At 43.1% G+C, this 26,929-nt stretch overlaps 2 protein-coding genes across 2 annotated transcripts in view; one reads left to right on the top strand and one right to left on the bottom strand.

The window, feature by feature from the left end:
• Nucleotides 1–26,929, bottom strand: part of OGDH (oxoglutarate dehydrogenase) — a 474,703-nt gene that overhangs the window by 277,621 nt on the left and 170,153 nt on the right. The gene's annotated exons all lie outside the window — the stretch shown is intronic.
• NUDCD3 (NudC domain containing 3) overlaps nt 1–26,929 on the top strand; it is a 106,609-nt gene that overhangs the window by 65,679 nt on the left and 14,001 nt on the right. Inside the window, 1 exon segment of the mRNA NM_001266593.1 lies at nt 20,079–20,222. Coding sequence (NP_001253522.1) covers nt 20,079–20,222 — 144 coding nt within the window.

Genomic DNA, 26,929 nt, shown 5'->3' on the forward strand with positions numbered 1-26,929 from the left:
TGTTCCCCTCCCTGTGTCTGTGTGTTTTCATTGTTCATCTCCCACTTATGAGTGAGAACATGCCGTGTTTGGTTTTCTGTTCCTGTGTTAATTTGCTCAGGATGATGGTTTCCAGCTTCATCCATGTACCTGCAAAGGACATGAACTTATTCTTTTTTATGGTTGCATAGTATTCCATGATGTATATATGCTACATTTTCTTTATCCAGCCTATCATTGATGGGGATTTGGGTTGGTTCCAAGTCTTTGCTGTTGTAAATAGTGCTGCAGTAAACATACATGTGCCTGTGTCTTTATAGTAGAATGATTTATAATCCTTTGGGTGTATAGATACCCGGTAATGAGATTGCTGGGTCAAATGGTATTTCTGGTTCTAGATCTTTGAGGAATCGCCACACTGTCTTCCACGATGGTTGAACTAATTTACACTTCCACCAACAGTATAAAAGTGTTCCTATTTCTCTACATCCTCTCCAGCATCTGTTGGTTCCTGACTTTTTAATGATTGCGGTTCTAACTGGCATGAGATGGTATCTCGTTGTGGTTTTTATTTGCATTTCTCTAATGACCAGTGATGATGAGCTTTTTTTGCATGTTTATTGGCCACATAAATGTCTTCTTTTGAGAAGTGTCTGTTCATATCCTTTGCCCACCTTTTATGGGGTTGTTTTTTTTCTTGTAAATTTCTTGCAGATTCTGGATATTAGACCTTTGTCAGATGGATAGATTGCAAAAATTTTCTCCCATTCTGTAGGTCGCCTGTTCATTCTGATAGTTTCTTATGCTGAGCAGAAGCTCTTTTGTTTAATTAGATCCCATTTGTCAATTTTGGCTTTTGTTGCAGTTGCTTTTGGTGTTTTAGTCATGAAGTCTTTGTCCATGCCTATATCCTGAATACTGTTGTCTAGGTTTTCTTCTAGGGTTTTCATGGTTTTAGGTTTTATGTTTAAGTCTTTAATCCATCTTGAGTTAATTTTTGTATAAGGTGTAAGGAAGGGGCCTAGTTTCTGGTTTCTGCACATGGCTAGCCAGTTTTCCCAGCACTGTATATTAAATAGGGAATCCTTTTCCCATTGCTTGTTTTTGTTAGGTTTGTCGAAGATCAGATAGTGGTAGATGTGTGGTGTTATTTCTGAGGCCTCTGTTCTGTTCCATTGGTCTATGTATCTGTTTTGGTACTAGTACTATGCCGTTTTGGTTATTGTAGCCTTATAGTATAGTTTGAAGTCAGGTAGTGCGATGTCTTCAGCCTTGTTCTTTTTGCTTAGGATTGTCTTGGCTATGTGGGCTCTTTTTTGGTTCCATATGAGAGTTAAAGTAGTTTTTTCTAGTTCTGTGAAGAAAGTCAGTGGTAGCTTAATGGGAATAGCATAGCATCTATAAATTGCTTTGGGCAGTATGGCCATTTTCATGATACAGATTATTCTATCCATGAGCATGGATTTTTTTTCCATTTGTTTGTGTCCTCTCTTATTTCCTTGAGCAGTGGTTTGTAGTTCTCCTTGAAGAGGTCTTTCATGTCCCTTGTAAGTTGCGTTCCTAGGTATTTTATTTTCTTTGTAGCAATTGTGAATGGGAGTTCATTCATGACTTGGCTCTCTGCTTGTCTATTATTGGTGTATAGGAATGCTTGTGATTTTTGCACGTTGATTTTGTATCCTGAGACTTTGCAGAAGTCGCTTATCAGCTTAAGGAGTTTTTGGGATGAGACAATAGGGTTTTCTAAATAGACAATCATGTCATTTGCAAACAGAGACAATTTGACTTCCTCCCTTGCTATTTGAATACCCTTTATTTCTTTCTCTTGCCTGATTGCCCTGGCCAGAACTTCCAATACTGTGTTGAATAGGAGTGGTGAGAGAGGGCATCCTTGTCTTGTGCTGATTTTCAAAGGGATGCTTCCAGCTTTTGCCCATTCAGTATGATATTGGCTATGGGTTTGTCATAAATAGCTCTTATTATTTTGAGATATGTTCCATTAGTACCTAGTTTATTGAGTGTTTTTAGCATGAAGGGGTGTTGAATTTTATTGAAGGCCTTTTCTGCATCTATTGAGATAATCATGTGGTTTTTGTCATTGGTTCTGTTTATGTGATGGGTTACATTTATTGATTTTCATATGTTGAACCAGCCTTCATCCCAGGGATGAAACCGACTTGATCATGGTGGATAAGCTTTTTGATGTGCTTCTGGATTCAGTTTGCCAGTATTTTATTCAGGATTTTCGCATTGATGTTCATCAGGGATATTGGCCTGAAATTTTCTTTTTTTGTTGTGTCTCTGCCAGATTTTGGAATAAGCATGATGCTGGCTTCATAAAATGAGTTAGGGAGGAATCTCTCTTTTTCTGTTGTTTGAAATAGTTTCAGAAGGAATGGTACCAGCTCCTCTTTGTACCTCTGGTAGAATTTGGCTGTGAATCCGTCTGGCCCTGGGCTTTTTTTGGTTGGTAGGCTGTTAATTACTGCCTCAATTTCAGAACTTGTTATTGGTCTTTTCAGGGATTTGACTTCTTCCTGGTTTAGTCTTGGGAGGTTGTATATGTCCAGGAATTTATCCATTTCTTCTAGATTTTCTAGTTTATTTGCATAGAGATGTTCATAGTATTCTCTGATGGTAGTTTGTATTTCTGTGGGATCAGTGGTGATATCTCCTTTATCTTTTTTCATTGTGTGTGTATGATTCCATTCTCCTTTCTTCTTTATTATTCTGGTTAGTGGTCTATTTTGTTAATCTTTTAAAAAAACCAGTTCCTGGATTCATTGATTTTTTTCTAAGGGTTTTTCATGTCTCTGTCTCCTTCAGTTCTGCTCTGATCTCAGTTCTTATCTTCTGCTAGCTTTTGAATTTGTTTGCTCTTGCTTCTCTAGTGCTTTTAATTGTGATGTTAGGGTGTCAATTTTAGATCTTTCCCATTTTCTGATGTGGGCATTTAGTGCTATAAATTTCCCTGTTAACACCATTTTAGCTGTATCCCAGAGACTCTGGTATGTTGTCTCTTTGTTCTCATTGGTTTCAAAGAACTCGTTATTTCTGCCTTAATTTCATTATTTACCCAGTAGTCATTCAGGAGCAAATTGTTCGGTTTTCATGTAGTTGTGCAGTTTTGAGTGAGTTTCTTAATCCTGAGTTCTAATTTGATTGCACTGTGGTCTGAGAGACTGTTATGATTTCCGTTCTTTTGCATTTGCTGAGGAGTGTTTTACTTCCAATTATGTGGTTGATTTTAGAATAAGTGCTATGTGGTGCTGAGAAGAATGTATATTCTGTTGATTAGGTCAGCTTGGTCCACAGCTGAGTTCAAGTCCTGAATATCCTTGTTAATTTTCTGTCTTGTTGATCTGTCTAATATTGACAGTGGGGTGTTAAAGTCTCCCAGTATTATTGTTTGGGAGTCTTAAGTCTCTTTGTAGGTCTCTAAGAACTTGTTTTATGAATCTGGGTGCTCCTGTATTGGGTGCATATATATTTAGGATAGTCAGCTCTTCTAGTTGCATTGATCCCTTTACCATTATGTAATGCCCTTCTTTGTCTTTTTTGATCTTTGTTGGTTTAAAGTCTGTTTTATCAGAGACTAGCATTGCAACCCCTGCTTTTTTTTGCTTTCCATTTGCTTGGTGAATATTCCTCTATCCCTTTATTTTGAGCCTATGTGTGTCTTTGCACATGAGCTGGGTCTCCTGAATACAGCACACCGATGGATTTTGACTCTTTATGCAATTTACCAGTCTGTGTGGTATTTTTTTTGAGACAGAGTCTTGCTCTGTTGCCCATGCTGGAGTCAGTGGCGTGATCTTGGCTCACTGCAACCTCCGCCTCCCAGGTTCAAGTGATTCTCCTGCCTCAGCCTCCCAAGTAGCTGGAACTACAGGTGCACGCCCCCATACCCAGCTTATTTTTGTATTTTTAGTAGAGACGGGGTTTCACCATATTGGCCAGACTGGTCTCAAACTCCTGACCTCGTAATGCACCCATCTTAGCCTCCCAAAGTGCTGGGATTACAGGCATGAGCTACCGCACTTGGCCCATCTGTGTCTTTTAATTGGGGCATTTAGCGCATTTACATTTAAGGTTAATATTGTTATGTGCGAATTTGATTCTGTTGTCATGATGCTAGCTGGTTATTTTGCATATTAGTTGATGCAGTTTCTTCATAGTGTTGTTGGTCTTTTTATTTTGGTATGTTTTTGCAGTGGCTGGTACCGGTTTTTCCTTTCCATATTTAGTGCTTCATTCAGGAGCTCTTGTAAGGCAGGCCTGGTGGTGACAAAATCCCTCAGCATTTGCTTGTCTGTTAAGGATTTTATTTCTCCTTCACTTACGAAGCTTAGTTTGGCTGGATATGAAATTCTGGGTTTAAAATTCTTTTCTTTAAGAATATGGAATATTGGCCTCCACTCTCTTCTGGCTTGTAGAGTTTCTGCAGAGAGATCTGCTGTTAGTCTGATGGGCTTCCCTTTGTAGATAACCTGACCTTTCTCTCTGGCTGCCCTTAACATTTTTTCCTGTGTTAAACCGTGGAGAATCTGATGATTATGTGTCTTGGGGTTGCTCTTCTCGAGCAGTATCTTAGTGGTGTTTTCTGTATTTCCTGAATTTGAATGTTGGCCTGTCTTACTAGGTTGGGGAAGTTCTCCTGGATAATATCATGAAGTGTGTTTTCCAACTTGTTTTCATTCTCCCTGTCACTTTTAGGGATCCCCAGTCAATCGTAGGTTTGGTCTTTTCACATAGTCCATATTTCTTAGAGGCTTTGTTTGTTCCTTTTCAGTCTTTTTTCCCTAATCTTGTCTTCATGCCTTATTTCAGTAAGTTGATCTTTAGTCTCTGATATTCTTTCTTCTGCTTGATCAATTTGGCTATTGATACTTGTGTATGCTTCACGAAGTTCTCATCCTGTGTTTTTCAGCTCCATCAGGTAATTTATGTTCTTCTCTAAACTGGTTATTCTAGTTAGCAGTTCCTGTAACCTTTTGTCAAGGTTCTTCACTTTTTTGCATTGGGTTAGAACGTAGTCCTTTAGCTCAGAAGAGTTTGTTATTGTCCACCTTCTGAAGCCTACTTCTGTCAGTTTGTCAGACTCATTCTCCGTCCAGTTTTGTGCCCTTGCTGGAGAGGAGTTGCGATCATTTGGAGAAGAGGCATTCTGGTTTTTGGAATTTTCAGCGTTTTTGTGCTGGTTTTTTCCTCATCTTCATGGATTTATCTACCTTTGATCTTTGAGGCTGATGACCTTTGGATGGGTTTTTTGTGTGGGGGTCTTTTTTTTTTTGGATGTTGATGTTGTTGCTGTTTGTTAGTTTTTCTTCTAACAGGCCCCTCTTCTGCAGGTCTGCTGCAGTTGGCTGAGGTACACTCCAGACCCTATTTGCCTGGGTATCACCAGTGGAGACTGCAGAACAGCAAAGATTGCGGCCTGCTCCTTCCTCTGGAAGCTTCATCCCAGAGGGGCACCGGGCTAGTGCCAGCTAGAGCTCTTCTGTATGAGGTGTCTCTCAGCCCGTGTTGGGAGGTCTCTCCTAATCAGGAAGTATGGGAGTCAGGGACCCACTTGAGGAGGCAGTCTGTCCCTTAGCAGAGCTCAAGCGCTGTGCTGGGAGAATCCTCCTTGTTGGGATCCGTTGCTCTCTTCACAGCTGGCAGGCAGGAACGTTTAAGTCTGCTGAAGCTGCACTCTCAGCCATCCCTTCTCCCAGGTGCTCTGTCCCAGGGAGATGGGAGTTTTATCTATAAGCCCCTGACTGGAGCTGCTGCCTTTCTTTCAGAGATGCCCTGCCCAGTGAGAAGGAATCTATAGAGGCAGTCTGGCCACAGCCACTTTGCCTCTTTAAGTTAAGTTCCACCCAGTCTGAGCTTCCAGGCCTCTTTAGCACTGTTAAGGGAAAACCACCTACCCAAGCCTCAGTAATGGCAGACACCAAGCTCCATCGTCCCTTGGCTCCCTGGTGTCAGCCTCCTTTCCAGGGGAGTGAGCGGTTCTGTCTTGCTGGGGTTCCAGGTGCTACTGGGGTATGCAAAAAACAAAAAACCAAAAAACTCCTGCAGCTAGCTCAGTGTCTGCTCAAACAGCCTCCCAGTTTTGTGCTTGAAACCCAGGGCCCTGGTGGTTTAGGCACATGAGGGAATCTCCTGGTCTGTGGACTGCAAAAACCTTGGAAAAAGCTTGGTATCTGGGCCGGATAGCACAGTCCTTCATGGCTTCCCTTGGCTGGGAAAGGGAGGCCCCCCGCTCCTTGCACTTCCCAGGTGAGGCGATGTCCCACCCTACTTCGGCTCACCGTCCGTGGGCTGTGCTCACTGCCTAACTAGTCCCAGTGAGATGAACAGGGTACCTCAGTTGGAAATGCAGAAATCACCCACCTTTTGCGTTGGTCTCACTGGGAGCTGCAGACCAGAGCTATTCCTATTCGACTATCTTGCCAGATCCCCCCATATCATTCATTCTATTTTATAGATGAGAAATTGAAGCTGAGAGAAGTTACTGAATCATCCAAGTTAACTTGGAAAATCCACAGTGTCATCTCCCTTGTTGTTATGCCTGGAACAGTGAGCACTCTGGATAAGTTTTTGAATGAATGAATAGCTGCATGAATGAAGTAGCAAAGCTGTGGTTTGAGTCAGGTATGTCTGCTTCTAAACCTTATGCTTTTCACTCTGGGCTACCCTCCTTACTCTATACAAACAAGTGGTGCTGGCTTCTTAGAAGGAGACACTGTCCTGGAACACGTCTCATGTGCATTTATAGGAAATGAACCTCTCTGTATAGTGGGGGCAACTTGGCTTGCACCCTGCATCCCACATGGTGCAGTAAGGTGACTAGGCTTAGTCCCATTCCTGCCTGGCCTGGGTAGGTGTGAAGTCCAGGCTGGCCTGGAGCTGAATCCCTCTGGCCCTCCTGTCCTGTGCCTTCTGACTCCGTGACCACTCCCTCTGCAGTCTCTCCTTCATTCTCCAGGGGCCACTTGAAATAGGCAGACATGTCCTAAACCTGCCCTGTGTGTAGGAGTTTGGGTGGGGTCCATAGCATCCCTAAGAAGACTGAGACTTTTGCAAGTGCCCTGTGCCTTTAAGGTACCACAGGCACAGATCAGTGAGTTGCTGGTGGCCTGGCTTCAGCAGGAAGTAGCTGTGTGCTCAGTTTTCCCTTCTTCCCACCCCACATCCCCGTTATATCTCTTACCAGCAACTGGTGACCTCTAGAATCATAGACTTCAGTATAATTTTAAGATCAAAGTCAGACCAGATCACTAGGGATCATCCACAAGGAATTCTAGCTTCAAATGACTACTTCCTGTCTGTTTTTAATAGGCCAGGAGCAGGAACTAACAGCTCTTCCCAAGTAGTTTATCCAGAATTTTGGGATTTTGGTGGGTTAGGTGTTGATTTCTATTTCATTTTTTGTTAGTATTGCCATGTATGTAGTTGAATAAATTATGAAAAGCATTGATTGCCATGCTTCATTCACTTGGCTAAAAAAATTACAGTTTCCTGGTTCTTTATCTGTCTTCTGAAATGCTCTGTGAACCTCTGGGGCTTTCGCTGAAAGGGTTTGTATTAGGCCCAAGCTGAAACTGGTTATTTTCTCTTTTTTTGACTTAAGAGACCCAGGTTAGCTAACAGCTTTCACCATACTTTGCACAGCTACCTGGGACAACTCCCCACTGGAAATGGTGTCTCAGATGTACTTGTTGACTATCTGGGATGTTGATGCCATGATTCTGCCCTATGGTCAACACCGTGTTATGAAGGTCCTGCCCTATGTCTTGTCTCAAGTTCAGATTTACACCTCTCTCAAATACACTTGTTATGACCTCTAAGATGATGTGGCTCTACTATCACCAAGGATAGCCCTGGATTTGGCTCATTCTACATTAGACATTTTCTAAACATGTGGGCTGTGCTTTATCCCAGGAACTGGGCATGTGGGAATCACCAAGACAGACAAGACTGCTGGTTTGGAGCTTATATCCCAGTGGGGTGCAGCAGTAAAAGTCAGCAAATAAATGAGCAAGATGGAGGCAGGTGCTGTATAGAACCTAAAACTGGTTGGTTTGTGTATTTAACCAGCACTTGTGTGGTTCCCTCTCTGTGTCTTGAAATAGTGAGTTGTCCCCTCCAGTCCTCCTATCATGCAGGCAGTCACTGTGCACCCATGAGGGATACTGAGAACTGTGTGTGCATGGTCTCAGCCAAAAAGAGCCAGGCAATAATCAAGGCTTGCTCTGGAGCTAGTGTTCTCTCTCACCTCAGGGAAGGGTCAAAGGTGAAGTTTGGTTATAAATATCAGGATAGAAGGATGGAAGGAAGGGACTTCTTTTTTCAGTGGTTTATTTAGTAGTGGCTTGCCTAATTTATTTGTTAACACGGTATATCTATGTGACAATAGCATTGGCCTTTTGTGACACCTGCTGACCTAATTTGTACTGGTGATCTGCCTTGGTGGCATGCTTCATCTCCTGTGTGGTTGGAAAAACTTTTTTTTCTCCTTCAACAGTATTTTTTTTTCCCCATGTCATTCTTACAACACTGCAGACCTCTTTTAAAAATTCTTGGCTGGGCATGGTGGCTCAAGCCTGTAATCCCAGCACTTTGGGAGGCTGAGGTGGGCAGATCGCTTGAGCCCAGGAATTTGAGACCAGCCTGGGCATCATGGTGAAACCCCATCTCTACAAAACAATATAAAAAAAATTTAGCTGGGTGTGGTGGTATGCAGCTGTAGTCCTAGCTACTTGGGAGGCAGAGGTGGGAGGATTACCTGAGCCCAGGAGGTCAAGGCTTCTGCGAACTGTGATTGTGCCACTGCACTCCACCTTGGATAACAGAGTGAGACCCTATCTCAAAAAAAATAAAAAATAAAGTAAAAATAAAAATTCTTGGTGTCTTAATTGCTGAGTGATTTTTTTTTAAAGTCATGCCTCACTTAAAACTTTGGAAAAAGTTTATTTTGTATCTCTTGGATTTTGCTTGTCTAAGTGTTTTTCTTCAGAGCTGTACTTTCTTTCTGGCCTGGCTCTGGTTATTCCCTAAGTGTACCTGTCACGGTTGCCTGTCAGCAGTGTTTATTTTTGGTTTTTGTCTGTGGCACCTATTGGGCATTGTCACGATGGTAACCCCGGCTGCAACAACTCAACTGTTAAAATCAAAATCTGTTCTGTGTTGGTGATTCAGGGGCTTTGCTCAGGCAGCCCAGTGTTTGTGTTAGAGCTGTGGATAGAGCTTCACAGGAGAGCCAGATCTCAACTCTCCAGCTGTAGCTTGATGCAGGCATTATCGGAGCTTTGCCTCTCCTGGAATTTCTCATTGATCCCTTTTCTGTAGAAATGGATATGATGAGTTCACACTTGCCTCTCAAGGGTAGTGGGAGACAAATGAGAGTGTGTGCATAATGCTTTATGTTTTTAGAAGAAAAATAGAGTATTCCTATTTTACCTTGTAATATTTTAAAAAATCATCTTGCTAGTGAATGAAAACTTCTCAAAATGAAGCTTTTAATTTCATACATTAGTAAAATGTGGTTAGGTCTTTTCCATCACATGTTCTTTGCTCAATCTACTCTGCTCTGTTTAGGAAAAGCAGCTGATTCCCTCTCTCTCTCTTGCTGGTGTACCCATAGAATAGAGACAAGGAACTTTGAGTTTAATGACAGATGTTTTTGTGATTGTTCATGTCAGACCTGAGTGGTTATAAACCTGGCATTTCATTGAATCACACAGAATTGCAATGCTTTTGAAAATTAAATTCCAGAGATTTTTAGTTTAACCTCTCATTTTGCAGATGAGAAAACTCTCATGGTGGGATGATGGTAGATCATACACCAGAACCGAGGTCCTCTCACCCCCACCCTGTTTTATGGCCTTATTGCAAATGAAGTCATGATTGGATGTTATTGAGTGACAAGTGAATCTGTTTCCCTTGAGTCTTCTTCCTCATAGATTGTGAGTGTTCCTGCAGGCTGGTGTAATCACTGTCGTGACCTGCCATTTTTGTCCTCACCCTGGGTACCTTTTGGAACACCACCTTAGCCACTAGGCGTGTCATGTATGGCTCTAACTCATTCCGAGGCTTAGATTCGTAGTGAGGCCTTGCCTGTGAGCTTGATGTAAGTGCTGGAATTTGTGTTAAAAGCTCCATAACGTGTTCTTAGAAGTTGCTTAGGAAAAAATGCAGGAAGATGTTTTATTATAGGAAACTTCTATAGCAGAAAAGACTAATAGACTGCATTATTTTTGCATTTACATAATTTTTGAGTGCATAACACATTTATATGTTCAAAAGCACAAACATGTGTAACAACAACAAAAATCCCTGTCCTGCCTCTGTGTCTTTTCTGTCTTGTCCTGACCCCTCCCCAGCTAGCCCTAACCTAAGTCATCACATAACTGGTTTTGGGGATATTTCAACACATGTTTTTATGTATATATAATCAAGTATGAACATGTATTGCTCTGTCCCCACCTTTAGCAAAGATGGTGCATTCCACTTTTTAAGATGATCTTAATGCCCTTGCCCAGTGTCATTTTGGCCCCACCAAGGAGACTCCCATCTCTTTTTACCTCCGTGTCCCCAAGTGCCTGAGGGGTGCCCAGTAAATTCTAGATAGACCTTGCTTTCCCTGGTCATCTGGCTCAAGCCCCAAACCCACCATCCCTCACACCTGGGACTCCTGTTCTTTGCTTTTTCCCCCTTCAAACTATAGGCTGATTATTAAACCAATGTCTTCTTAATGGACATTTAGGTTGTTTCCAATCTTTCCTGTTGTAAACAATAAAACAATGCCCTTTAATAAACTTCATTTTGCATATATGCATTTTATATAGAAAAAAGTCCATGAAGTGTAGTTGCTAGATTGAAAGGTATATGTATTTCTAATTTCTTTTTTTTTTGAGACAGGGTTTTGTTCTGTCACCCATCATGGCCCGCTGCAGCCTTGTCCTCCCTAGGCTTAAGCAATCTTCCCATCTCAGCCTCCTGAGCAGCTGTAACTACAAGCATGCACCACCATGCCCAGATGATTTTTTGTATTTTGTAGAGATGGGGTTTTCTCACGTTGCTCAAGCTGATCTTGAACTCCTGGGCACATGCAGTCCATCTACCTTGGTCTCCCAGAGTGCTGGGATTACAGGCCTGAGCCACTGCACCCAGCCTGTATTTCTAATTTCTATAAGTGTTGCTAAATTATCTTCCATATGGGGTTATACTAACTTATGTATCCATCAACAATGTATAAGAGCCCTCGGTTTTTCACAAATTTGCTGACAATAGTATGTTATCAAACTTTGGGGTTTCGTAAGTTGAGTAGATGAAAAATAGTATCTGTGTCTAGTATGAATTTGTATTTCTCTTAGAGTGAGGTGGAGCATCTTTCTACATGTGACTGTCCTTTGAACTAGTTACATCTTTTGCCCATTTTCTATTAGGTTGCTGTATGTTTTCTTATTGATTTCTAGGAGTTCTGTATATATTAGAGAGATCAGTCCTTTGTATGTGATATGTATTGCTGATCTGTTGTCCCATTTTGTTATTAACCTTTTGAGTTGATTTATATTGATCCTCCTGTCTCAGCCTCCCAGGAAGCTGAGACCACAGGCACGAACTGCCACATCCTATTAATTAAATTTTTTTTTTTTGTAGAAATGAAGTCTCCCTGTGTTGCTCAGGCTTGTCTTAAACTCCTAGGCTCAAGTAATCCCCCTGCCTCAGTCTCCCAAAGCGCTGGAATTATAGGCATGAGCCACCATGCCCTGCCTCACCTTACTAATTTTTGTGTATTCAAGTTAATTGGTTCTTTGTTTTTTCATGGCTTCTGAAATTTGAATCAAGATTAGATAGGAGTAGATTGCATTTGGTAGAGTTTCTTTGGTCAGTTATTTGAACTTTAGCTGCCTTATAATCCACTTTGATCTTTTTACCCCATTAGAGTCGTTTTGTCTAAATTCTGCCAATGGTTTCTAATTTAATTGTTGTAGAAATGATTTGTTTTCTTCATAGAAGACTTCTAAGTGGCAATTTGGGCCCCATCTCATTTATTCATAACCAACAGCCTAACATAGTATGAATTTTATCACTTACAGTTGATCTTCCCATTGTATTTGATTAGATACAGGCATTCTAAAATGCAAATATTTAAAACATACAGATAGAACTTGAAATTGAACAAAATTAGATACAACTGAAGCTGAAAATGGACACTTGATTTTTAAAAATTGTAATAAAATGATCTAGATTGTATACACCATCTGTTACAAGTTGTATGTGAATAAGGATTTTGTGCCATGTTGGTTGTGAGTACTCTGAGTTTTAAACTGGTTTTTGCATCGAATATAACTTTAATTATGCTCCGTACACGTGGATGTGTTTTTTGGGTATATCTACACACAGTGCACTTGCATGTGTATCTTCATCTTATTTATTGTTTGGTAAGGGACACATTGCTCAGCTTCCTGGATATCTTCCTAGTCTTAGAGGGGCCTCAGTGGTAGGATTCTCATCAGAACTTAAGGGTGATGACTTCTGGCCTGTTACATGGCATCTGCCTGAACATGAGTGTGCCACAAGATTGTTTCTAAGGTGGTCTCAATCTCTTTTCTTCCTTCAGACTACCTTGCTTGTCCTTTGCTGGCATCTGAGGACTTGTCCTGTGGAATGAGGCTAGAGAGAAAGAGGCATCTCTGTGTTTCCCCACTGTGCATCTACTTGTACCCCCAGTCTTTCCCTTTACCACCCATACATGGACATATGCTTCCAGTTCTCTGGACATACGTTTTTTTGTCTTCACCACTAGTGTATATACCTATGGGTGGAATTGCTGGGTCATGTGGTGCCTCTGTAATTAACTTTTTGAGGAACCGTCAAACAGTTTTCCAAAGTAGTTGCACCATTTTATATTTTACAGATCTACCAGAAATGTATGAGGGTTCATATTTCTCCATATCCTCATCAACCCTTGTTGTTGTCTGTTTCGGTTTTGTTTTTTAATTGTAGCTATCCTACTGGGTGTGAAGTAGGATTTTGTTGTTTTGATTTGCATTTCCCTCATGACTAATAACATTGAGCATCTTTTTACGTCCTTATTTTCCACTTGTATATCTTCTTTGGAGAAATGCCTATTCAAGTTCATATGCATGTTTTAATTGGGGTGTTTGTCTTTTTATTGTTGAGTTGTAAGACTTCTTTACATATTCTAGATACTACATCCTTGTCAGATACATTATTTGCAGCTATTTTCTCCCATTTTATGGGTCGTCTTTGCTTTCTTGATACTACTCTTTGAAGCACAAAAGTTTTAAATTTTGATGAAGTCACTTTTTTTTTTTTTTTGCTTTGGCTGCTTGTGGTGTTATATCTAAAACACCATTGTCTAACCCAGGATCACAAATTTTAGCTCTTGCATTTAGGTTTTTGATCCATTTTGAGTTTAAAAAATTTATTATATGCTATGAAATAGTTGTCCAACTTCATTTTGAATTAGTAAAACAGTTTCATTCTTTTGCATGTGGATACTCAGTTCTCATGGTACAATTACTTGAAAATACTATTCTTTTTCCATTGAATTTTCTTGGTACTCTTGTCTAAAATCAGTTGATCATAAGTGTATGAGTTTGTTACTAGACTTTATTTTGAGATGGAGTCTCACTCTACTCTGTTGCCAGGCTGGAGTGCAGTGACATGATCTTGGCTCACTGCAACCTCTGCCTCCCAGGTTCCAGCGATTCTCCTGCCTCACCCTCCCGAGTAGCTGGGACTACAGGCACGCACCACCACGCCCAGCTAACTTTTGTATTTTTAGTAGAAATAGGGTTTCCCATGTTGGCCAGGATGATATTGATCTCTTGACCTCGTGATCCGCCTGCCTCAGCCTCCCAGAGTGCTGGGATTACAGGTGTGAGCTACCACGCCTGACGTGTTACTGGACTTTTTGTTTTGTTTTGTTTTGTTTTTTGAGACAGAGTCTTGCTCTGTCACCCAGGCTGGAGTGCAGTGGCGTGATCTCTGCTCACTGCAAGCTCCGCCTCCCAGGTTCACACCATTCTCCTGCCTTAGCCTCCTGAGTAGCTGGGACTACTGGTGCCCGCCACCACACGTGGATAATTTTTTTGTATTTTTAGTAGAGACAGGGTTTCACCACGTTAGCCAGGATGGTCTCAATCTCCTGACCTCATGATCCGCCCGACTTGGCCTCCCAAAGTGCTAGGATTATAGGCATGAGCCACTGTGCCCGGCCGTTTACTAGACTTTTAATTCTGTTCCATTGATCTGTGTAGATGACTGTCCTTATGCCACTACCACACTGTTTTGATTACTGTAGCTTTATAGTAAGTTCTGAAGATTTTATTCCTTGTTTTTGTTCTGTTCCTTCATTATTGACTTGGCTTTTTTTGACAGTTTGATTTTGACATCTAGGTGAGGCTGGCTTCCTTTTAGTTTATTTTACTTGGAATTCATTGACCTTCTTGGGTGTAATTTTTTTTTCATGTCAAATTTGGAAAGTTTTTAGCCATCATTCTTTCAAATATTCTTTCTTCTTTTCTCTTCTGTATGTTGGTATGTTTAATAGTGTCCCTCAGGTTCTGTGGCTCTGTTTATTTTTCTTCACGGTTTTTTCCCTGTTTCTCAGTTTGGGTAATCTCAATTGACCTGTCTTCAAGTTTGCTTGTTCTTTCTTCTAAATGCTAAAAAGTTTTGAGCCCCTTTCATGAACTCTTATCTTTTTCCTGTTTTACTTTTGAACTCCAGAATTTGTATTTGATTCTTTAAAAAATAGTAATAATAATTTCTATCTCGCTATCAGTATCAATAGTGATACTGATATTTATTGATATTCTCTACTTACGAGACTTTATTCCCATACTGTCTTTTAGTAATTTTTGCATAGTTTTCTTAGCTCTTTGAGCATATTTAAAATAGTTGAGTTAGAGACTGCTTTCTGCTAAGATCATGTGTAGGCTTCCTCAGGGACAGATTTTATTGATTGCTTTCTTTTTCCTGTGTATGGGCCATACTTTGTTGTTTCTTTGTAAGTCTCATAATTTTTTTTTTTTTTTTGCTGTTATTGAAAAATGGATTTTTAAATAGCACAATGGGGTGACTCAGGAAATCAGATGCTCCTTTCTTCCCCATGGTTGCTATTGGTATGTGATATAGTTGTTCTTATTTAATGACTTTTCTGAACTAATTCTGTAACGTTTGTATTCTTTATTATGTCTCACTCGTGAAATCTCTACTTGGTCAACTTGGTGGCCAAGTAATTATTGGATGGTGATTTCCTTAAACCCCTGGGATCAGTAAACACGTGTTTTTGTCGAGGGACTTCATCTGCCTATTGGAGCATACCTTCATCGCTTGGTCCAGCAGTTAAAAACTGCCTTAGCCTTTATTTCCTGCTGATGTTGAGTCAAAGTCAGCCAGAGGTGAGAGCTTAAGGCCTTCTTAGGTTTTCCCTGAGCATGCACTGAAGCTCTATACATTCATGTGTCCTTCTAGATTCCTGGGAAAAAATGTCAAAGCTTATCAAAGTCCCCATGGACATTTTATTTCCCACCTTTGCCTTTGGTTTACCTCAGTTGTTATCTGCCACCTCAGGGGGCTGCAAAGTTAAAACACTTGCCTGTATTTTCAACAAACACTCCTGGATGGGGTGGAAGGCTTTTCTGAGTTTAGCCAGAAACAGTCAGTCTTGCAAATGAAGTCTGACAGGGAACCATCAGACAGGTCAAATAATGACAGTTCTTTGAGAATGAAGCTTTGAAAGAGCTCTGAGAGCACTGTTTTCTCCAGCGATGGCTGCTACGCTGTACCAGGAATGCGGCCTGCTGAGAGCCTGGAGAGTGGGGATGGGTCTAGGCCAAGTTAAAATATCACAGAGCTCACTGTTCTTACTGAGATGTGGTTGTTTTCCTTGAATTAATGCTCCCTGGGTTCCTACAAACCTTTGGTTAATTTCCAAAATCCGTAAGAAGATACTGACAATTTTTGCCAGCTTTTTGGTTGCTTTTATGGAGGAGAGCTTTTTGGAGGTCCGTAGTAACCACCATTTTCACTGGCATCCTTTGGATCAGGAATCTCTTAAATCGTTCTTGTTTTCCTGGGGGTTCTTGCTGCCCTTCTTTTTTATCTTGTTATCAAAAATAGTATACTTTCATCGTAACCTCAGAATTAGCCAGATTCATTAATACTGTGTATTGTCTAGAAATCTCTTTCTTCCTGAACTCCGCTCTAGACTGGTTATTTCCTGTTCTGCTGTATAGCTACACTCCTGGTATTTTCTTCCTGCATATCTAGATTAAATACACTGTGTTTTGGACTTGAGTTGGATATTCCTCTTTTTCAGTTTTCATCTTCATTTTGTTTTTCTCAAAGTGATATTTTATGTAGAATTGTATATCTTCAAATGCATTTATTTTTAACTTTTCACTTATTTCTCAATTTGGGTGTATGTAGAATTCTAGCTGAAAAATAATTTCCCCTTATTAAGATTGAAAGGGTTATCTTCTTATACCCAGTGTTACTGATTCTGGAAGTCTATTCCATCTCTTTGTGAGTAAGCTTTTTCTCCTCCTTGGAACTTTTAGGACCTTTTTAAAAACACTCAGTGTCATAAAATTCCATGAGTCTTTCATTCATTCTGCTTAGCTCTTGGTGGGACTTTTCAATCTGGAGGCATATTTTTCTTTGGCTCTGGAAAATTATCTTATTACTGTCATAGTTTCTGGAATGCCAAATTGATTGCCTGAATTGATCTCTGTTTCTACCTTGATTTCTTTGACTTTATCTTCCAGCCTCTTTATTGAAGTTTAATTTTAGCTACTATATTTTAAATTCTTGTGTTCTTTCTTTTTGGCCTAATTGTTCTATTTTCATATTTTATTCTGGTTATATGGATATAGTATCTTCTCAGATCTCTGTGAAGACATAAAATAGAAAATTTTTGGATATCTTTTTTCCTAATTAGCTCTGTATTTATTTATTTATTTTTTTTACTTGTTTTCATCTGGCTGTTTTTTCTCATAAGATGCAGTCCTCAGTTCTCTAGTAATTTTTTTTTTTTTTTTTTTTTTTTTACAGAATTTCACTCCTATTGCCCAGGCTGGAGTGAAATGGTGCGATCTCAGCTTACCGCAACCTCTGCCTCCTGGGTTCAAGCTATTCTCCTGCCTCAGTCTCCATAGTAGCTGGAATTACAGGCATGCAACACCACTGGTGCCTGGCTAATTTTGTGTTTTTAGTAGAGATGTTTTTTTTAGTAGAGATGTTTTTAGTAGAGATGTGTTTTTCTCCAATTTGGCCAGGCTGGTCTCAAACTCCCAACCTTAGGTGATCTGCCCGCCTCGGCCTCCAAAAGTGCTGGGATTACAGGTGTGAGCCACCATGCCTGGCCCTTTTTTTTTTTAATACAAAAATATTTTTCTCCCATTCTCTTGAGTGTGGGACTGTATTGATGGGTTTGTCTACTGTGTGTCTGAAGTCTGCTCTTCCCACCACCACTGATAGCTGAGTGGATTGACCAGTCAGCTTTGCTTTACAGGACATGGGGTCTTGGCCATCCTAATGCTTGAGTGAGTAGGACTTCACTTGACACACAGGCATCCACACTAGGTCCTCAGACTGCTGGTCAGTGTCTTTGGAGCAAGGTCCTCCATTCTTCTGTAGCAAACAGAGGGATTCCTGTCCCTTTCAATGGGGCATCCAGGGCCACAGCAGTTCCCACATGTGCCCCTGGCCTTGCTCCTGCCCTGCATACCTGCTGACTCCCAGCTAGAGCCCATGTAGCTGTGGCTTCTGGATGTCTCCTACGCCATAGAATTTGTCTCCTGTGTCCCTCCTCCTTTTGTCTTCCGCAGATTTGTTGACATCTCATCTGTTCCTGGCCTCCCTCTTCCCGTTTTCACTATCTGGGTTTTTTCTCTTCATGCCTTTTATGTCTGCAGGTCACAAGAGGTCAGAAAGTTGACTGTCTGTTCCCAGTGTGACATCTTCACCTGGGACCTCTGGAAGCATTTCTTGTCTGGTTTTCTACCTTGATGATTTGGTTCATTCCCCTGGGTAGGCAGTGTGAGAAGCTTCCCCAAATTTGGAAATTATGTTATATAGAGCTGGGTGGGAGAATTATATTTGTTAAGTGAGCTTGTTCTTGTGAAGGCAGGACCGAGGAGCCTTGGGCCCTCTGTGTCATGTTTCCATTGCACACAAGTTTATGGTTAGACATGATTTGGCCCAACATGTGTCTGGTTCATTTCAAGAGTGAGTGGATCTATTGTTCCATTTGCTCACGTTCCTCATGGTATTAGAAGGTCAGGAATGAAGCTCAGTTGCCTATTGTTCAATAGGACTAGCCAAGTAAATACCCTTTTCCATGGTAAATTCCCCTATGAAAGGTCATGCAAGTGGAATTGCGGTCTCATGAGAGGATGTTTCCTTGGAGTCTGCATGTGAACCTGGCAGAGCTGCCCATGCCTAACAGAATATCTTCACTGTGTCCTGCAGTGGGCAGCCTTCTGCCACCTTCTCCCCTCACTGCATGGCTCAGGAACTATCTTTCATTTAGAAACTATCTGATGGGCTGGATGTAGTGGCTCATATGTGTCATCCCAGCACTTTGGGAGGCTGAGGCAGTAGGATCGCTTGGGGCCAGGAGTTCGAAACCAGCCTGGGCAACAGCAAGACCCCTGTCTCTACAAAAAATAAAAATAAAATTAGCCAGGCATAGTGGCACTTGCCTGTAGTCCCAGCTACTTGGGAGGCTGAGGTGGAGGGATTGCTTCAGCTCAGGAGTTTGATGCAGCAGTGAGCTGGGATCACGCGACTGCACTCCAGCCTGGGCAATGCAGTGAGGCCGTGTCTCTTAAAGAAAAAGAAGAAAAACTCTGACAGCAGTGACTCCTGCACATCATTTCTTCCATTTCCATTTTTTATTTATGAATATTTAAAATACAGTTAGGTTATGGTATTGTATTTCATTGGCAAATACTAAACTCCAGTTTGGAAAACCTATCAGTTTGGGTTGTCTTTTTTTCCAATCATTTTATAAGCATTTAATGAGTCACCTACCAGATGACATGGAGAGTAGCTTCCAAATTGTTTTTATTCCACATACCTATTAGAAAAAAGTTTTAAGTACTTGATCCCAGTGTCTTCTTAATGCATGCCTTATACAGATACAAAATGTAAATGGAAGTTCTGTTTTATTTCCTCTTCTAATTACTGACCTGTGAACCCCCTGGGGTACGCATACCCTGCTTTGGAGACTGCTGGCTGGAATACATGATATGAAGTAAAAGGAATCCTACTCCCAGCAGCTGCCAGTCCAGTTCTGGAGACAGACAAGTGGTGGGGTAGGGATAGGTGTTCCTAGGGCAGTGGGGAGGGCCATGGGGCCATTGTCTGCCTAGGACAGGCTCAGAGGGATGAAGGTGAGCTGAGGCTTTTAGAGGCTTGGTTTTGTAAAGAACCGAGACAAAATGCAAAACCATGTGGGGAAGTTGGTGGTATAATGGTGAGCATAGCTGCCTTCCAAAATCAAAGGAATTGGTCTCATACTCTTGGATGAAGACCAGGCTATAGTCACCAGGCAGTGCAGTAGCTCACAGAAGGAAGAGGCGGTGCTTGTCTCTTGTACAACAGTCCTGGGGTAAGCAATTCAGGATGTGCAGCCCCGTCAGCTCTCTTGGTTGCTGTGGTCCAGGGCTGGGCTCCTGCATCTCCCAGGTAGCCACAAGGGGAGGCAAGGGAAAAATACTCACCGCTTGTCTCCTCTGCTTACTTTTTTGCGGTGACAATTGGTCTCCCTTAACTGGAGAAGGGAGAAGAAGATTGGGTCACAGCAGCTTCCACCATAGCACTTTATGTTACCAGTTATGCTGAGAAAGTTTTTTTGGTGGATTTACCTACATGAGCTGACATCTGCAGGTTGCTCTAGGTATAAATTAGGCTGATACGGTTTTCTTCACTGAGATGCCTGGTGAGCCTGATGACAACGCTGTAGTGTGCAGTCAGGTACCTTGGAAACTGTCACCCCTCCCACTATACAGAACACCAGTGGTCACCCTGATAGGAGAGATGATTTTCTTCTGCTATGTCCTCAGGTCTCAGTGGCCCTTAGCAGCAGCTCCATTCGTGTGGCCATGCTGGAAGAAAATGGGGAGCGTGTCCTCATGGAAGGGAAGCTTACTCACAAGATCAACACTGAGAGTTCTCTCTGGAGTCTCGAGCCCGGGAAGTGTGTTTTGGTAAGTTTGGGCACCTGTGTGCAGGGTTCCCAGGTAGACGTCAAACCTGCAGTGATGCCCCTTTTGACCAACAAACCTGTTTACACTTAAGCAGTGAGGCTGTTAATTTCAGCTGCTAGGGCAGATGGGTTTTCCTGAGCATTTTCCAGACTGCTCAGAGATTGCCTCTGTGGGCACTTGAGCTTTGGCCCTTTGAGGTCTTGGTCGTTCCAAAGAGCTCCACTGTTATTACATCTAAGGCAAAAACAAGTAAATTGAAAATGAAAAGGTAGGTTGAATTTTTACAGATGCTACTCTGGAGGGTGCAGAGTTAATAAATTCAGAGAGTCAGGCTCATTGACCAACTGGCTCTCCTTACCCAGCTGCTGGTTAGGCATTAGCTAAGAGTTCAGGACAGTAAGATTAAGGTGTGAATCCAAATGAACAGCTCGCATGTTACCAGTTAGCAGACTCACTCACAAATTGGGCTGCATGCCTGAACCAGATCTGTTGGTGTCTCACCTCCTTCTGCCCTGTGAAAGCTTTGAACCCTGTCAGTGGTGGCTCTGTGCTGGTGCCCAAGTGGCAGTCACCTACAGATACATTGAGGCACAACATGTTCTGAATTAACTTGTTTCCTCTTTCCTCCTGCTGGGGTGCTTACAGGGCGTGGTAAAAGGGATAAAGGTGAAAAAAATATTAAGTCTGGACAAAAGTCTTTAGAATTTTATACAGATATATTCTTCACATGTGCAAAATATGCAATAAAGATATCTGTTTTGGTTGCTGTAAGACGTGCTTGGCAGGCTTCTGCCTGGGCTTCCCTGGCCAGTGCTGACTGGCAGGGACAAACTATCTTTTGGGCCCACAGTGACTCTGTCCTGGCTGCCCTCATGCTCGGAGGGACATGCGGGCCAGGTACTGAAAGGAGGGTATTCTGTCAGTGCTGCAGGATCCTGAACCAACCTTAATTCCAGTCTTGATATCAAGCCTGGACGATGGAGTTCACTCTGGCTACACAAAGGTGGGGCCAACCTGGACACAAACAGCATGCTCCTTGGTGCTGCGGTGGCCTCAACTGCTCCCTCTCCTAGTGAGCGTTTCATCCTAAACAGGGCCTCCTATTTAGGCCCTACGTGAGGCCGTATGTGTGGTGTATAGGGTTTCCAGCAGTGGGGCTAGGACTGACCCATCCCAGTTCAGACTCTCCTGGCCACCCAGGGCCTACCTCTGCTGATGGCCAGCGGCAGATGACAGTGGTTCTTGTTCTAAATCTCACCCTGTGTGCTCCCCTGCCTGTGGCGTTCAGTAGTCAAAGACCAGAGAAGTGTTCTTCTCCTGCCTACAAGTACTGTGATGATCACCCCATCACCCAGCAGTTCAGTTCCTCATCCCCTGACCCCTGACATATAAAACCTATGCATTAATTACACAGCCTGGAGCCTTTTTCCAAGCTATGGGCTCCTGTGACTACTACCAGTTCCTTTCCTTTATGTCATATTTGACTTTGCAGATGCCGTTATGGCCTCTTCCTCACTTGAGCTTCACGTGGTTGTGGAGGTATGAGAGCATGAGTGATGCACTAGCAGTACTGGGGCTGGCTAGCTAGACCTCTGAAGGTGCAGCCCTGGCTGCCTGGATTGCACTAGTGAGCCCATGATCCTGGGGTTGCCTTCTCCATGGACTGAGAGGTCATGACAGCCCTGCCTTAAAACACTGACTTGATTCTCCTGCCTTCTGTTGGGTGAACTCAGTGCAGAGCATGGAGCAGGTCATGATGCTCTCATGTTGGTTCCCTCTGAGCGGGGAGCTCTTGTGAGCCTTCCCCATGTGGTCCGGTTGCACTTTGTAGATACTTCATGCAGAAGCCCAAAGCCTTAGTCACTGGTCTCTGAGCCCATAGCCACCGTATTTGGAATCTGTTGGGATTACAGTCAGGGTACCAATGTTTTACTGTACACTATTTGCATAAATATTGTGATTATTAATACATAGCTCAACTCTTAAGGGTTTTGTTGACAGAAGTGACTCTAACTTCTTCATGGATATTTCAAAACCATGTTTCTTTTTTGTGTGCGTTTTGTACACTTGTATGTATAGTACAAGTGGAATAGGGATGTGGCTAGTGGCCAAAACATTAACTTCTTTTAATAATGGCTGCCATTCAATGAACGCAGTCTTTGGGCCAGGCTCTTTGTGAGGTGCCTTACAATGCTGTTTAATGCTCTGCAAACTTATTTTACAAATTGGGACACTGAGGCTATGAGAAGGTAAGTGGCTTGCGAAGTGGGTAGAGCTAGACCTCAAACCCATGCCTGCCTTGTCCCAGAAGGCTTTTTCCAGTGCTGTGAGAAACGGGAGTCTCTGGAGAAGGCTCAGACCTGTCGGGGCTGGGAAGCATTGCTCCCTTTCAGCCGAAAGGCTCCGTGGAGCAGAACATGAGGAGGGAGGAGTGTAGGTCCCCAGTGTGGGTTTCAGAGTCTTCCCTGTGTTAGGTAAATGTGTGAGATGCAACCACCAGGCAGGAGATTGGGGGAGCTGTGCTTTAAGAGGATGGCTGGATGTTCAACTTTCATGCCAGGGCCCTTGGGGCCATAGCACAACCCTGGCAGGCCTGTCTCCACCTGTGTGTTCTTCATGAGTGCAGCCTTTATTTGTGCCCTGGCTGCCTTTAGTTTTTGTAGTTAGCTTTCGTCAAACACCTGCTACTCAAAGAGTTTATAGAAATTCAGCAGAACCATTGCAGACTGAGGGGCACCTGTCAGTGCCGTGAACACGGCTCCTAAATATTCTCTGCTGAAAATCCCTCTACAATTGAAACACTGCATGAGTTCTTTCCCATAGTTCCTTAAAGTGCCTTTGTTATCAGTAGATGGCATTGCGTTCCTAATGCGCCTTCACCTGTGAGAAATCAAGCACCTGAATAAAGAGGAGTTATGGAGAGCATTTAAACTCTTCCCATAGTGCTCCCATGCAGGGCTCTGCCTGCCTCCACCTCTTTCTGGACCACGTAGCCTCTAATGCGGTAAATGCAGAGTGTATCACAGAAACTTTGCTGTTTATAGGAGCTAAGCAGTTTGTTGTCTTCTTTATTGAATTATTTATTTATGTGTGACCTTTTAGGCCCACATCGTTTCCTCTGATTACATATATGAGATAATATTGTGAATTAATGAGCCGATTGCTTTGATTCACAAAGATCCTGTTTGCCTCCTGCTTGCTGCATCGTGTCTGCTGTGTGGAGCTTGGCACACTGCTTTGAGCGTGTGGATGCAGAGGGACTGCAAATGAATCAGAGGGGCAGGCTTTGGGTTGCAGCCCCCTGTCAAGCAGCTGCCTGATTTTGGGTCATCTCTTTAGCCTTGCTGGACTTCCATTTCTCACCCTTCCAACAAAGTTAAGCACTGTAGTCTGATTGATCTCCAGTGTTTGTTTGTTTCTTATCATTAAGTACCCAACCCTGTTCAGGCACTGGGGATGGCTAAAGAGAGTTGAGGGCTTTGCTCTAAAGGTTTGGAGATATCCTGTGAATGTGGGCTTATTTGGGAAAAGGGTCTTTGTAGATATGATTAAGTTAAGGATCTCTCAAGATGGAATCATCCTGGATTATCCAGTGACACCTGTCTTCTCCTGAAACAGGAGAAGACAGAGATAGACACAGAGAAGGCCATGTGAAGATGGGGCAGACACGAATGATATAACCACTAAGCCCAGGAACACCTGGAGCCACCAGAAGCTGGAAATGGCAGGAAAGATCCTCCCCTAGAGTCTCTGCAGGAGCGTGACCCTACTGACACCTTGATTTCAGAGTTTTGGCCCATGGGACTGGGAGATAATAAATTTGTATTGCCTTAAGTTGCCTGGTCTGTTGTTCCCTGTTACGGCAGCCCCAGACACCAGTGCAGGTCTCCCATCACAGCACTGTGAGGCCGCATGAGATGAGAAGGATGCAAAGGGATGGCATCCGGAGCTGCACTGCTGCCACCGCCCCCAGCTCCTTAGTTAGAGATTCTGACCTTCTGACCTCCGGGCAGGCCAGTGTAGACATGGCCTTCACTTTCCAGCTGCCTTCCACATAACCTGCTCCTCCCTGTGCCGTGGATCCCACATTAGCCAGCCAGGGCAGGCAGGGGTGGCTGCTAAAACCGTATGACAGTTCTTGCCTCCCTCCCTCCCTCCCACACTTCAGAATGTTAAATGAGACTTCTTGACTCAGGCAAGCTCCTTTCTTGGTTACAAAGATGTAAAATCAGCCGTGGCAACAGCACCAGCTCTTTTTTCCGATAGCTCGTTCAGTCCCCAAAGCTAGGCAGTTGGCATGCGCACCGTCCTCCTTTCTTCCTGTAGTCGGGGGAGCTGACAGGCTGTCCTCCACGCTGCCGTGGGTGGCTGCTCTGCTGCGGGGGCTCTTGGACATGGCTATGCTTGAGATGGTCGTTGTAGCTGTATGTGAGGTGAATGCCATTCCATATACCTCTTCATATATTGACATGGTGCACACACAAGTCATTTAAAATCAGTGAAATTGCTCTGGAGTATTCTTTGAGGAATTAGACCTTGAAGCTCAGGCTTTAAAACTCATCGTAATATATTTGTTTATGATTTTTGAACCCTGTGAGTGTTTTTGTGCAAGCTGTATCCACCTCCTCCCCCCAATTTAGATTATTTCTCAAAAGTGGAATTCTAGTGTAATTGCAGCCTCTGAGCTGTTGCCGTGGTTCTCCCTTGTGGATGAGTTGTTTCTGGAGTGTTGTCGATGACATTAGCCCTGTATCCCCACATCCCCACCAACAGTGGGCTTTTCATCTTCACTTATCTTTGCTAGTTTACCCAGATACTTCTAGTGTCACTTCTTAGAACAATTGTGAGGATGAAACGAAGATAGGCGGTTTATTGTCTACTTGTCCTCATTGGCGAGCCACCTTCCTGAGTCCCCACAACCTTTCCTGGCCCACTGAGGCCATCCCATGGATTACTTAACATACTTCTTCATAAATTCAGAGTGGGGACTACAGATTAAATTACCTTAGCATTTTGGCAAGAGCCCAGAGCCTGGAAATTAGTATGTGAATGTAATGTGAGCCCTTAAGCCTTTAGTGCAAATGATGTCTCTAGGGAGAGCCCTTAGTGTTTTTCAGGGGAAATCAGAATCCTTCATCAACTCCAGTAGGGAATAACTGAAGCTTACAGATTCAACAGAGGGCAGTAGCCCAAGGAAACCTGTTCCAATGTGAGTGGAAGGAACATACTGAGCAGAGCTGGCTAATGGTGCCCTCTTGGTGGCACCATGGATGGGGTGCTGGGCACCCTCGTTTCATGGGGTTGGAGGAAAGGAAGGGAACGCAACTCTGTATTGCTTTGTCGGCCCCATCGCTGGAATACGTGGGCCTTCCAGCCATACTCATACCACAGCTGGGTCCTATCTGGCCTATACAGTGTCTTAATTTTGTTTCTAATTTTCAAGCTTAAAAAAATAGTTGACAGCATTGAAAATCAGGAGATTGCCCATAACAGTGCTGACTTGTGGCGTGTCCTGAGAAGCTGGATCTGCTCCAGTGTGGCCCACATTCCCCCAGCAGCAGGTGCTGAGCAGGTGCCCTGGACCTCCGCCACGCTGTCGTCTCACCCCATTATCTGCCCTCGTTCCGAGGTGCCTTCCCGGAAGGAACGTCCCACAGCATTCTCATAAGTCTCATTGGCCCAGTCTCGATCACGCGGGCAGCTGTGAGGAGTAAAGTCGTCCTCGCTGGGCACATTGCTTCCCTGAATAGAAATGAGGTTCCGTTACTAAGGAAGGAAAGGGATATAAATGCTGGTGAGTCATCAGCACAGATTGGGGGATGCTGAGGTAAGTTTATTCATGTTGAGGTGGAAGTTTCTGTGAGGACATTTTGGGAACACTGTTCAGCCTGCAGTCTGGGGTCCCTCAGAGAAATGGACTGATTAGAAGTCTGGGACCAGGTAGATAAAAGAGGAACCTGGAGCATTTCGTCATGCTGGAAAATGATAACGTGCCAGGGAAATGATGGAGCACCATCAAAGTCAAGCAACCTCCACCAACCTTGTCTGAGATCATTTGACACGAACATAATTAAGCATGGTAATGAGTTATAAGCCATTGAGAGACCAGAGAGGCCAGGTATCCAGGGGTCAGTACTGACAGCAATAGATAGATAACTTCATTGCAGAAGAGAAGGTGCTTGCTTCAATAAGACATGTAAACCGCCAGTCAGTGTGGAGGGACTAGGGCAAGAAAGTCAGCATTTCCCAGTCTTTGTGGGAGAGATGGGACCAGGCAGATGCTAAGCGGGGCAGGGTGGAGCAGGGGTGCAGGAGTTCTGGAGAGGAGAGTTTGCAAGTCAATAACTACAGTGGAGAAGAGTCAGACCTCCCTTTGGCCAGGTAACCTGAGTGAGCACCCCACCCACTGAGGGCTGTGGATGTTGTGTGCCTGCAGGTGGAACATGTGTGTGTCCAGCTGGGTGTGCACACATGAGTTAATCAGGAGACGTCAGGGAAGGAAAAAGGCTGTGAAAATGTCCCAGATTAAAGAGGACAGGACCCCCAAGATGCAGGAGGGACTCTGAACTGGACCCTGTTCCATAAAAAGTAACTTCCTTATCCTTAGGAAATAACTCAGGACAAAGGGCCAAGATGAATGCAACCTATTCTTAAATGGTTCAGAGAAAATATTATGTTATTATATATTATACGTACAGCACACATAG

This window comes from Macaca mulatta, chromosome 3, assembly GCF_049350105.2.
Source record: "Macaca mulatta isolate MMU2019108-1 chromosome 3, T2T-MMU8v2.0, whole genome shotgun sequence".
In the NCBI taxonomy this organism is placed as follows: domain Eukaryota; kingdom Metazoa; phylum Chordata; class Mammalia; order Primates; family Cercopithecidae; genus Macaca; species Macaca mulatta.